This window comes from Globicephala melas, chromosome 1 (genome assembly GCF_963455315.2).
Source record: "Globicephala melas chromosome 1, mGloMel1.2, whole genome shotgun sequence".
Lineage (NCBI taxonomy): Eukaryota > Metazoa > Chordata > Mammalia > Artiodactyla > Delphinidae > Globicephala > Globicephala melas.
This window is the reverse complement of record NC_083314.1, coordinates 53,033,828-53,047,890: the sequence shown is the minus strand read 5'-3', so window position 1 is coordinate 53,047,890 and position 14,063 is coordinate 53,033,828. Positions and strand designations below refer to the sequence as shown.

General features: G+C 40.7%; 1 protein-coding gene across 3 annotated transcripts in view; it reads left to right on the top strand.

Moving 5' to 3' along the window:
- PAPPA2 (pappalysin 2) overlaps positions 1-14,063 on the top strand; it is a 565,818-nt gene that overhangs the window by 515,135 nt on the left and 36,620 nt on the right. For all 3 annotated transcript variants that reach the window (XM_060295976.1, XM_030875398.2, XM_060295970.1), the window contains one exon: positions 10,383-10,454. In XM_060295976.1, the coding sequence (XP_060151959.1) occupies positions 10,383-10,454 (72 nt within the window). The remainder of the gene's footprint in view (positions 1-10,382; positions 10,455-14,063) is intronic.

Below are 14,063 nucleotides of genomic sequence, written 5' to 3'. Positions count from 1 at the left end.
AGTCAGGAAGTTAGTTCTTCTTAGAATGGGAGGGTGGGGATATCAGAAAGCCTGAGCGCTTTGTTGCTTTATTAGACTGTCTAATAAACAAAAACCTTGGAAGGCTATTCCCACAGAGTCACCAAGAGATGGACACTAGAGAGATACTACATTTCATTCAGAAATCACTCTCAGATTGCTCCTTTCCTCTCACAGGCTAATTGTGCTGTCTTATTGGCAGGGATGTGTGTGAAAGCAGGAGGATCAGGAACAAATACTCTAAGTATGCTTTGGGGTGGGGGATGGGAGTAGCGTGACCCTATTAATTCAGTCAGTCACTCACTCAGCAAACACTTATTGGGGCTTACTATGTGCCCTGGCACTGTGCTAAATGCTGGGAATATGAAAAGGAAAAAAATGAGAGTCCTTCTGTTTACAAGACTTATAATATGCCCATGAAAACAAACATTTATAATAATGCAACATGGGAAATGGCTTGCTTGTGGTAGAAGAGCTGTGGGAACACCCAAGAGGAAGCATCTAATTCTTCTGCTCAGGAGCTTTGGGGAGTTGGGGGAGGATCAACAGACCAGGAAGCTTTCCCTCTGGGTCTTAAACTATGATCGAGGGGAAAATTCTAGAGGATAAGGAGTGGTAAGAAATTCTGTGTGTCTGAAACCAGGGTATTGCGGTGGTGAGGGAGAGGGGAGATGGGAGGTAGAAGCATGAGATAGGGCAGCAGCAGGTGGACGAGATCCTGTAGGGCATGGCAACCCCTCTTAGGATGTTGAACCCAATGAGAACGCTATGCAAGAGGGGGCCCACCGCGAGTGGGAAGGCGCTGGGAAGACCGTATGGAGCAGGAAGGAGAAAACCAGAAAAACACCTTGTCTGGTTCTCCCATCCCAGCCTTTCTAGACTTCCTGTCCCATTTCCCACAGTCTGTTGTGAAGGTTTAGCTGGAATTACAGTACCTGGAGAAAGAACTTCTGCCTCATGTTCACGGAGTGCCAGATGGTCTAGACCCTTTCTGTCAGTCGCTTGAACTCAACTTCTTATGATGAAAGACTTCTCTTTCTCTATAAGCAGCTAAAGGGGGAAAGTCTTGGGATGTTTACAATCCATTTGTCCCACTTGAGAAATGAACTGCTTCAGGAACCCTTCTACGATCACTTCAGCATCTACCCAACAAGACGTCCCATGGGCACAATCGATGCATGCAGGGTTTGTCAGGCCAGAGTGCAGGCCCTCCGGTGATGGGGGGTCTCCGACCCCTGCTTTCCAAATGGGACATTCAGAGAAGAGCAGTTCACTTTTCTTCTTGAAGACAGCAGGGATACCAATAACAGAGACTTGACTATTTCCAAACTGAAAAACAATATCTTCTATTTTATTAAAACCTCCCCTTTCTCAGCCATCCTTCGGGGGAGTCATTATTATTTATTTACCTCTATTCCATAGCATTTTGTTCATGTTTACATTCCTAGTTCCTTTTTCATGCTGGGCAAATTGTAGGTGTCTTATGAATGTTGGTTGAGTAAGCAAAGAAATTTGTATAGCATCATTTTCTACTTTGAAAGTAAATATATATTTTCTCCTCAAACTGGGAGCACTTGCTGCGACTTCATACTGCTGTGTATAACTATGTCCTTGTCAATTTCAAGTTGCCCACCCCAGAAAGAAAATGCAGAATTTATTTTCTTCTTAAACTAAACACCAAATGTTATCATTTGTATCACTGCATTTATCATGACTATGGTCTAGTCAAGAAAAAGAAGTCAGTGGAAGCAAAGGAAATAATGATGAGGTTATTGCCCTTATGTACCCAGGTCCTCAGAGATGAGATTATGCCCCAACCATAGATGGTCCCATTTTGTGGCACTCAGTGGCTCTTGAGGGGCGGGAAATCTAAGCTTGTCCTCACAAAAAAGGAGAAATGCCTTATACACCAAAACAGTTGTATTAAATGAAAGTCTTCTTCGAGTAAAAACCTTGTAACTTACATTGATTTATCTTGAAGGATGTTCCATATTGTACTCAATCTTAAGTTTTGGTGTTCCTCAGAATCACTTGGGCAGTTTGTAAAGGGAGCAGACTTGGGTTCCCCCCTTTAGAGAGACTGCCAATGCCTTGGGGTGTGCATTTTTTAACAAGCACCCCAGGTAATTCCACTGTAATGCTTTGCGAAACACTGCTATTAAAATACTGGCAACATAAATATTTTAAGTACAAGTACACCTATTTGGAGCCTGGCTCATTTGTTCAGTAAATGATGATCTCCTATTTCATGTAAACCCTTGCTATCTCCCATACTTCAAATACCTGGTATCTGGCAAGACTACAGAGCAATGGATTAAATTGCATCATTTTCTCTAGTCTGCTTCCAATGACTTCATTCTTTGTAATAAAAATGATATCTTACATTTGGATAACGCTTTATTGCTTTCAAAGTTGTGTATATATACATAGTATATATATTTTGGAAATTTAAAATTTCATTTGAATCTTCTCACAAACCAATAAACTAAGAAAGGAAGATTTTATTATCCTTATTTTACTGACAAATTAGATGTTGTCGGGTTATCTGTTCAAGGTTGCACAGCTTTCAAGAAATGGAGAGAGCAGTGCAGCCAACTTTTCTGACTCCAAGTTCAGTCATTTCCCCTGAATCACCCTGTTGGCTGTAGTCTTTTTTCCCCCTGGTGTATGTTTAGGTTAGTTTGCCTATCAAATAGAAAACAAGTCACTTGCCCTAACTATGAGAACCTCCTCATTCCCACATGTCCCTTCCCTCCCCGTGAAGTCTAACAAAAATAATTGAGAGCGATATTTCCCTATAATACTGCTTTTCCTTGTTGTGAAAGAGTTTGTTTTTAAAGAACGATCAAGTATACGTTTTAGGTTCCTATAACATTTATGTGCCTGTCTCTGGGGGTTCTACTGGTTTTTATTCCTGAACATGATACGTGACTCCTAGAAGAATATACTTTCCATTAAAGGAAGAATTTCTGAGGATTTAGGTAGTCTGGGGTTTTGATGAAAAACAACTCAAAGTGGCAATTGTCAAAAGAAGAGTGAGGTCCTCCTGGGTTCAAATACTATATGACTTACCCGTTGGAGCCTCTGTCTGCTCATCAGCAAGAATGAGGATGGTATTATCTATCTTGAAGTGTTGCTATAAAAATTCAAAATAACACTTTTGCAATGTCTTGCACAGTTTCTAGCACATAGTTCTGAATTATGTAAAAATGGAATTTAAGTTCACTTAGTACAAATCTTACCTTTGGAAATTTCCAGCCTCTCTGAAAAGATGTCACCTGCTATCTATAAGAAAGAAAAATATTGTTCTATAAGTTTTTCGCTTTGCTTGTTAGTGTGTGTAGATAGAGGTGTGTAGGTCATTTGTTTTTTCTGTGCCTTTTGCACATGGGGCTGGGAAGACAATTAATGGCCATTCAGTGCTTCCTATTGGACACCTCTGACTGAAGAAGCAATTTCTAACGGCTCTGGTTATGAGACTGAGAAGAGAGTAAGGATGAATGTATACTATTATTTCTAAATGTTTCAAGAGCATGCTGGCTGTAGGAAACATGAAGTAAGGATTTGAAATTCCCAAATGGACTTTCTGGGCCTTTGTTGTTGTAATGGCGTTTTCCTCCTTCACCTACTGCACCCAGGGATTTAGACCTTTCTATGGTGATGGCATCAGTAGAGACATACCCCTGCAAAAGAGAGGATGCCAAACAAAAGGGCTTCTTGGCTGTCAAATAAATCCCTGCTAGTCAGGGTGACTGAGCAGTGGAAACTGGCAGCTGGGACAGACAGGAGACAGCCAACTGCCCAATCAGTACCATTGCTCATATCTAGAGGGTCTGAGCTGAGGGTGTAGGAAGAGCTCCCCATGGACTTCCGCTGAGAGCATTTAGTGTTTTTCTTATCCCTGCTTTTCCTCTTCTTCATTTTCCACTTTTCTTCCTTTTTTCTGTCATTCTAACACCAAACTGTAAGAGTCTTGGGGGTAGGAATTATGTCTTCCTCAATGCATGATTCATTTCACCCATTGCTCAGAGCGAGGTTGCTGTGTGAAACCAAAGAGCTCGAAGAAGACAGTGCCTCCCACCTCCACAGAGCCATTTCTCATGGCAAACCTTTGGATTTTTCCAGAAAGCCTATGTAAGGTTGATTTTTTATTATTGTCCTTAACCACTGTGTCTAGAGAATGTTTTATTATATCTTGCGACTTTCCTGTTTAAAATAGGAAAATTGACATTTTGACTTACCTTATAAAGAAGTGGTCTTTTGAGAACCAGATTTCATGGAGAGATTTTTTTTTTTTGCACATAATAAGGCAGTTGTTTGCATGTAAACGAGTTTTTCTAAACTGTATTTGAAAATGTTTCTCTCTGAAATACAAAAGTATCCATCATAACATCTCATTTCCCTATTAGTCTGCTTCATAAATTCAGTTTTCCCAGATTGCATAATCCTTTTTTCCTTTTTTTTTTTAGTATATCCTAATTAGGAATTAGTGAGGTCCAAATTAATGAGATTTTCCTGTGGCTACACACGTTAGGTTTGCAAAGTTCTCAACACTGCATGGAATCCCTCTCTCAACTCCCCAGCTCTTCAACAGAATTGCTCAGTCAAAACAAACCTTATAATTTCTGACTTTGTTTTCCCAAGTTGGTCCCCAAAGGATTAATAATTCCTTAAATATAACCAAAATGTTTTAAGAGGAAGAGAAAAGCAGGAGGAAAAAAAGAAGATAATAGCCCCAGTTTCCCACTATCTGGTCTCACCCTCCAGTCTGTCCCCTCATCTCCTAATCCTCCCCCTCCCCCCACCCCGAGTGTCCTCTTGATGGGTGCAATTGTGTGTAACAGCTCCAATGACACTTGCCACACACATCACGGGAGAACAAATTCCTCAGACATGAGTCATGAAAAAATCTTCTTTTTCATCTGTTTAAAACGTGGCATTGTTCCCTCTCTGCTTGAGTAAGTCTCAGGCATCAATTCCCTCTTCTCTAGAGAAGAGTAGACAAGAGTGTCTTGGAGGATGGGGGAAGAATAACCACAAAGTATATTGCAGGGTAATGTACTATGGTCCAAATAAATATGCAAAATAGTGCGGTATCTTATTTAGGGCTGCATACATATATGGTAATAAGGAGATCATCACAAACCTGGGCAAGGAGCAGAGCTTTGTGATCTGATGTGATTAGTAGCCCATTCTGTCAAGTAACTATTCCTGATAAAAAACAATTGAGCAATTTTGTGTTAGACCTTAATGTTGGCTAACCATCAGTCTTGTGACCTTTAACAACACATTTAACCAGGCAACAGCCTTCATACAGCCCTATGACCATCCTAATAACCCTTAACTGGTTTTCTTTCCCTCTTTCCTCCCTCCCTTCTCTCTCTCTCTCTCTCTCTCCCTCTCCTTCTCCCCACTCCTTTCTCCCCCACCCCATCTTCTCCTTTCCCACCTCTGCTCTCCCTTTGTTCTTCCTTTCTTCTCTTTTTTCCCTTGTTTTTTAAAAAATTTTAAAACAGTCCAACCAAGAGGAAATCTTTAAACTGGTTTTCTCATGAACTTTTTCTTTTTGAAAAGTTTAAAACAAATCTTTGGCCCTTAGTTTTCACAATTGATTCATCTGAGAAGTGGCTTGCTAATAGTATAACAACTATAGTTACAATTATATACAAATGTATAGAAATAATAATTTTAAAATTCAGAATAGTTGTTATTAATAGGGAGGATGGAAGGAGAATGATGTTGGAGGGACATATACAAGGGACATTAATTGAATCTCTAGTGACAGACTCTGGAAGCAGATAAAACAAAGTGTTATGATTTGATAAAGCTGGGCAGAGGATATAAGGTGGTTTTTTCAATTATTCTCTATAGCTTTTCAAATGTAATATATAGGATTATAATTTGTCAAAAACATTCCAGAAAATAAGAAAATCATATTGAACTGTTAAACGATAAACTGAGGCATATTAAATATTTTAAGAGTTTATCTGAGCAAAAAACAATTCAAATCGGGTAGTGCCATACTGGGTTTAGGAGTACTCCACCAACAGCAGCTGGGGAGAGACTTGATTATAGAGAAAAGGCAGAAGCAAAGTAAGGACATTATTGATTGGTTATAGCTTAAAGCCAAGTTGGTTGTTCATGATTGATTGCCCTTTGGTTTCAATTTCATAACCTTGAGACATTGACAGGCTTAGATTCTGCTTTGCTTCCACAGGCCACCGTGGCATTAGAGCCACCTCAGTGTAATGGCCTCCTTGTTTAATTAATTTAACACACCTCACCAGGAGCTAGCCCTTCTATGCCAACTTCTCACTAGTTTTCCTCCCATTTCACTTTCCTCTTTCACCTCACTACCACAAATGTGCCCATAAAATGTAGGATCTGAAAAACATTTAAAATTTTCCTCCAATTTTGATCAGTAAGTAGTTATTCAATTAATTCTATATGCAGATCTTTTCATATGAGATGAGTGACTTTCATAGGCCAGAAGATAAAGAAGAAACCTAAAGGTACAACAACCTATTTAACGGTTGACAAGTACTTGTTGAACGTTGTCTCTCTCTAAGTCACTGAAATAAGATGTGTGAGTCGGAGACAGTCCCTATTCTCAAGGATTTTGCAGTCTAGGAAGGTATATGACACAGTTACCAGAAACTTTTGTAATCTGTACAGAGATCAAGGAGGTTGCCAGTCTGAATTAGTCTTATGACTGAATTATAGAATATTAAAAAATTCATTGAGATGGGTATTGCCAATCCCACTATCATGAGCTTATTGAACAGATGTAGTTGCACATGTATGAAATGATTTATACATAAGCTTTGTTTGTTAGAGCAAAAGACTGAAAATGACTTGAATATCCATTAATATGGGTCTGATTAAGTAAATTAAGGTACATCCATGAAATGGAATAATATGCAGTCAATAGAATGCAGCAATCCGTATACCATCAAATGAACAGAACACCAAGAAATACTATGAAGTAAAATAAAGTTAGACAGTCACACAACAATAAACTAAAGCACTAAATAAAATTATAGTATTTCATACTTTGTGTGAGGAAATAAATAATTTTATATATGTATGTATGTTCATAGACTATCTGTAATGACATAAAAAAGAACTAAAAATAGTATGCAGGAAATTGAGTAGTTGGGGAGATTGTGTATCCTTTTATGCTTTTTAGATTTTATACTGTGAACATGTATCACATAATAATAAAATTAAATTACATAAAAATACAAAGATGTAGGGGAGTTCCCTGGTGGCCTAGTGGTTAGGATTCTGGGCTTGTGGCCCAGATTCAATCCCTGGTTGGGGAACTGAGATCCCACAAGCTACATGGTGCATCCACAAAAAAAACAACAAAGGTGTAAAAAATAAATTGGAAATAATAAGAGAAAAGAGCACTGGAGAATGTATATGTATAGCGGATTCACTTTGTTATAAAGCAGAAACTAACACACCATTGTAAAGCAATTATACTCCAATAAAGATGTTAAAAAATATATATATATAAAATAAAATGGAGGCCCACTACTGATGCAGAGTAGAGATGTAGAGGCTGGTACTACAAATGGAACAGTGATGAAAAAAAGACTGGAAAGAGAGCTATCACAAATTTCACAATAAATGGTAATTGAATTTGCTTCAGCAGAGCAAAATGAAGAAGCTGTTATGTGAAAAAAAATGCACATGTATTGTTTCCATCAGATAACTATTGAGTAGCATTTCCTAAAGTGAGTTCCACAGAACATTAATCTGGAGAGATGGTCACAAAAGAAAACCAAAAGCGTCTGTGGTTAAAAAAAAGAGCACTGGAGAAAAAGAATTAAAAGTAAATACAGACAGACTCTTTTTCTTTCTTTCTTTCTTTTAGGTTTTTTTTCTTTTGTTTGCTTTTTTCCTTTGCAATGTATTTTTAGAATTTCTCAAGTATTAGAAGATCAACACTCCTGCATGTAGAAAGGTGGTGGATGGACTAGAAGGTATGAAGGGCATAAGAGAAACTGATCCAGTCAGTTCAGAGTGTTCTGGCAAGTTCTGGCTGTGGTCGTCATGTGAGGGTGCTGAGGCTAAGTTCCCCTTCATGTGGAGGAATTGATGTACTTCCAGCTACCTCCCCCCATAGACTTTGAGTTCTTTGAGGGCAGTGACAGGACTGGTGGATCTTCAGATCCCTCTTGCTCCCTGAGGAAACTGGGTCGTAGTGAGTGCTACATTTAGTCTGAATTGAATGACTGACTGACTAGGGTGGGGACTGGGGGCCCTTAGTGGATTCAGTGCATGAGAAGGAATAAAGTTGCCATGTATTTGCATTTCAAGCGTTCAAATTACTGCATTTTGCCATTACCATTATCTGGTAACAAAACATTCCGGAAAAAAAAGAAAAATCCAGAAAGTTCCAAAAAGCTGAATTTGCTGCTTTCAGGCAACTATTTCCATAGCATTTACATTGTATTTACAGCCATCTCCATAGCTTTTACATTGTATTAGGTATTATAAGTAATCTAGAGATGATTTAAAGTATAAATAGGATGTTATATGCAAATAGTATGTCATTTTATATAAGGGATTGAGGAGCCTTGGATTTTGGCATCCGCGGGGGTCCTGGAACCAACCCCCTGTGGGTATCAAGGAATGACTGTATATATTTGATAATTCTTTTTTTCTTTTTTAGCGCAATGATATTTTTATTTATTTATTTATTTTTTACACCTTTATTGGAGTATAATTGCTTTACAATAGTGTGCTAGTTTCTGCTTTATAACAAAGTGAATCAGTTATACATATACATATGTTCCCATATCTCTTCCCTCTTGCGTCTCCCTCCCTCCCTCCCACCCTCCCTATCCTATCCCTCTAGGTGGTCACAAAGCATGGAGCTGATCTGCTTGTGCTATGCGGCTGCTTCCCACTAGCTATCTATTTTACGTTTGGTAGTGTATATGTGTCCATGCCACTCTCTCACTTTGTCACAGCTTACCCTTCCCCCTCCCCATATCCTCAAGTCCATTCTCTAGTAGGTCTGTGTCTTTGCAATGATAATTTAAGCAAATTCGCCTTCTACATTATTACAGTATAGAGTTTTGAATATCAAAAAAATTTTTTAGGGTTTACAGTATTTATTGCCTCTTTAGGGAAACTGTGAAGGAGGACTTTTAGTTTATAGTAATGTAACTCCAGAAAAATACTGCAGATGCGCATTTGCATAACTGACTCTGAGGTATATACTCATATACCTACAGCTTAATATATGCAAATGTCTCCAATCTGATCGTTGTACAGTCTTAGCATTCTAGAATGTATAATTTTCAATTACTGGAGTGCTGTTTTATGTAAAACTCATATCTCACAATGCATCATTTCTCTTCTGGTTTCCCTGAATTTCTATTGTACTGAATTTAAAATGTGAGTATGAAAGTCCACAAATGGGTGGATTGGTAGCAGGTTATAAAGAGAACTTCTTTTTCTCTTTGAAACATCTTTTGGGACTTTCTCTTTTCCTGAAGTGTATCTTTTGAAATCTTTAAATACAAAAATTAAAAGAAAAAAAACTCCATGAAAATGAGTTATTATTATTCATAAAGAGTAGATAACTACTTGTTTAAAGGCACATCAGGAAATGGTCATTGGGCCCTGGTCAATGGTCAGAGAAGGTCACCAGTGTTTTAACACAGACACATTTTCACACTCTCACCATCTTAATGTTGGTGCCATTTTGAGTCCTGGTGGTTTCACATTAAGCCTATTTGTCCAGTGCGTAGACCCTCTTTTATTTCCCACAAGGAGGGCATAAATGGTGCTAACAGGAGTTGCAGAGAGTGCAGTTTGGCCCCCACTCCTTGCTTGGGCACTCACATCTTGTGATCTAGGATTCCTGAGATCCATTTTTAGTTCAAGACTCTTCTTATGAAGCTCTATTTCTCAGCCTTTAAAACTCCATGGTCTTCCCTGATGAACACAAGCCATCTCACAATTTCTTGTAACTTTATTTAAAATTTCAAAACAAATGGAACCAATATTATGCCTAGAGCCAAATTAAAGTCATTTTAGTATTGAGGATGCTGTTTTTAACCACACCTACACCATTCTGGATTTGATAGCTCATGGGGGGTGAAGATGATGAAGAGAATGAAAGATTCCCTCCATTAAGAGATTCCCCCTTGGCTTCACCTGGCAGAATTAGCAGCTCCACGGGAAAGACCACACTATGGCCTAGGACCTCTTCATGCAGCACAGCTGGGGCTTGCTCCTCAGGGAAGGGGTTGGGCTAGTGGGATAAGCTCAGGATTTGCCCCTTCTCTCACTGACCAGGTGTCTTTGCTTTTGTTTTCTGTTCTTTCCGTCTTCCCCTTCAGAGCATCGTGTGCACCGGGCGGCGTCAGTGGCACCCAGACCCCCTCCTGATCCACTGCATCCAGTCGTGTGAGGTAAGCCACCTCCCCTCCCCCAGACGCAGACCAGAGCTCTCTGTTCTGCTCACCTTATGGAGACTTGCGTCCTTCTGCTTCAGTATTTGCCCTTTCCCAGATCCTATGTCCTTCGTGTAATCTCTTAAATTTAGCTCCACAATCCCCAAATTACAGATACTAGGATTTCTGATGTTGCCTTTTTTTTTTAAATTTTAACAAAATCTCCAGGGTTCCATTTTAAATGACTTAATAAAAGTTAAAAGCAAGTCAGAATTATTTATGGTTTGGGGATTCTCTAACCGGGCCTCACTGGAGTTTAGTTAGATCAGAGTTTTGCAGATCAGTGGCCCACAGACAGGGGTTTGGCCAGCTCAGTGTCTAAAAACAATTTTGTTTTGGTTGCTAATGCTTGAAAATTGGGATTTTCACGTAAAATTCATATGTGTGTATGTAACTTTACACACACACACACACACACACACACACACACACCAAGTAAAAATAAATATAAAACTCTTTGTGCAAAAAAAAACCAAGAATATCTGACAACCGTGGGCACAATTAGCTGCTCACCTACTGGGCTTCTCTCATTGACATCAACTGCCTGGGTCATGCAGGCATCTCTGTTTCCTACCTCTGAGGAGGTCCTGTAGTCCACTGTTGATTAACCCAAACTAGACCTTTACTGCCTCAAGGAATCCTGTTTACTTCTCACACAAGGCATTCCCCTAGCAGTGGGGGACTCAGGGGGATGTGAATTCCTTCACTAGATTAAGAGGAGTTTTTGCAAGAAAGAGTCAAGAATGAGGCAGAGCCTTGCTGAGGGAGATTGACCCAGGAATCCTGACATGGGAGATATTACACACACACACACACACACACACACACACCATTTAAGCCCTCTCACCCTGGGAATAGCCAGTAGCAGATACAAATACTGTAGTCTCAGGCTAGAGTTAGGCTTTGTCATCAAAGTCTTTCACTGGAAGTAATTAAGCCACTTAGCAGCAATGCTCAATAATTCTGGCTGTGCCTAGTGCGCTAGAGAGAGCTGTTTAACTTGCCCTTGACTTCCAGCACCCTCCCCCCACATACACACCCAACCCACATGCCTGTTAGTCCCTGGATTCTCCTGTATCCCTGTTTCTTGTATCTAATTCTGGGAAACTGGGATCTACATGAGGCCAAAGAGGGGAAAATTGGGGGGTTTCAGACAAAGGGAAAACTGGGTGGGGAAATGATACCAATAAAATAGCATCCTGAGAGTGCATCAGGAAAAATGCTAGCATGGAGTGTGCTTTGTTACGGTGTGGGCCAACAAAACAGCTCATCTTCTGCCATCATTAGAAAAACAGATGGCAGTGGGGTGGGGAGGGGAGTGAGTGACTCATCCACTGGGCAGGGGGTAGCAAGGGGGACGAGGAGGCCAGGGAAGGAAGGAGATAAACAGACAGAGGATTCGAGAACTTTGGCGAGATCAAAGGGATCCTGAGAATTCCCTTCTGTGGCTTCCAGGCATGATCGCAAGAGGGAGGGTGGATGGCAGGGCTTGGAGCTGGCTTCGGTGTTTCCCAGGAGGTTACAACACAGAGCTTTCCCCATTTGTCCTCCCTCTGTGCTACACCCCAGCACATGCTCTGGATCCCTTATCCAGAGCTTCCCAGGCTTCTTTCAGCCCCTTTGTTGGCGTGACAAGGAACAAACCTTCATTCCCTCTTATGACCCCTCTGCCCAGCTGCTATCACACACAGCTGAGGCTTGACTGCCACACACCTGTTGGTACCCACACTCCAGGACTTCTCAAAGCATGGCCCCTGGACCAGAACAAGTGGCATCACCTGGGAACCTGTTAAAAATGCACATTCTCAGGCCCCATCCCAGACTTACTGAATCAGAGACTCTGGGGGTGGGGATCAGCCATCTGTGTTTTAACAGGGGCTCCAGGAGATTCTGAAGACGGCTTAAGTTTGCAAACCACCGTTCTGGTCACTATGGGAGCAGACAAGAAGGTTCCTAGACTATGCATCTCTAATTTGAAGCTTCTTTGTCTAGGAATCATTTTAGCCTACATTATTCATTCACATTCTGATTATTCTACAGTATTTCCCGAGACTCTCTGGGTAGGACAAGATCTGACAGGACATGATTTTGCTTCTTGTTTCCCAGCAAAGGCTAGGAAGAGAAAAAAAAAACCTTAGAGGGGTGGACGGGAGGAACAAAGAAGAAGAATCAATACCTGTAGAAAGGGAAAAGGAATTGTGCAGAGTGGGCCGCATGGGGAGAAGTAGAAACAATTCTGAAGGAATAAGTAGTAAGAAATGCAGAGAGGGAGGGCGAGGATGGAAAAGAAAGGACAAGAGCGGCTGAAACTGGCCTGTTCTAGGGGCAACTTGGCAGACACTTAGTTCTTTACTGGAAAAAAGTCAGCTAAATATATTAGGGAGAACCAAAGAGTGTCAGAGATAGACGGAGAGAAAACAGACCTGGATGCAAGATGAACCGAAGAGGGTTAGGTGGGTGAGAGCAAGTTTTAAAACGTGTGGCACAGAAATCTGATACTTTGTACCCCAGTGTCTAAAAAGGGTTTTCTTTTTTGGCTTTCCAATAGCGAATTGAATTCTAAGATGTCCCCTTAAGACATTCAACCTCATAAGAGTGAAGTACATCATTCTTTATTGGTCTCAGTACGCCGAGGCATTGAACCAATCCCCTCACTGTCCCACTTCACGCCTGTGTTGTGTCACTTCTGCACCTCTGTTTGTGTCCTATCCCCTTGGCCACAGAGTTTTAGCCTTCAATTCTCCACTAGCTATGCCTCTCACTTTTCTTTAAGAGACAGCACTGAAGGTTCCCTCTGAAACATCTTATGTAAATAATGCCATCTTCTCGTGGTCACTTACGCTCCCATTTTCTCAGGAGCACGCATGTACCACGTATCTGGAGTCCAAACCTGTTCATGCCTTAAATTCTATATTTCTAGTTGATTCTTGTGTTTCACCTTCTTGACCCAGACACTCCTTGTATTTTCTATTTCTTTTGTAATTTGCAAACAGGCAGGGAGTGGTAATTTGGTTGGTGGAGAAGTTCTGAAGTTAAACAAATACAGGTTCAAATCCTGGGTCAGCTGAGTGGTGTAAGCCTTTGTGTCTTAATCTGTATTGGGAATTGGGGGCAACACAGCCATTTTAAGGAGTTGTGATGAGGGATTAATGTGATAATGGACATAAATGTTTAAGCATCATGCCATTCCGGGTCCATAGTAGATGCTTATAGGGTAGTTATGCACTATTAACCACTCTATGAATGCTTACTGAATGAGTGCAGTAGAAGGCAGGGCAGAGCTGCTGGGTGGCCTCAACGTGGTTAGATGCAAACTCTGAAGATGGGAAAAGGGAAAGAACAAAGGAAGAAAGGGGAACAGACCATTCCCTGGAGACCCTCTGAGCGCCACAATTTGCAAATCACTTGGAGACAGCTGCTGAATCTAATTGGTCATGAGGAGCTCTACTCATTCCTCCTGTTGCCCTCACTGGGGCCTCAACAGCTCTCACCTGGGCTATTGCATTAGTTTCCTAATTGTTAACCTTATCCCAGACCTGTGCCCATTAAAATTATAGACAAGCACAC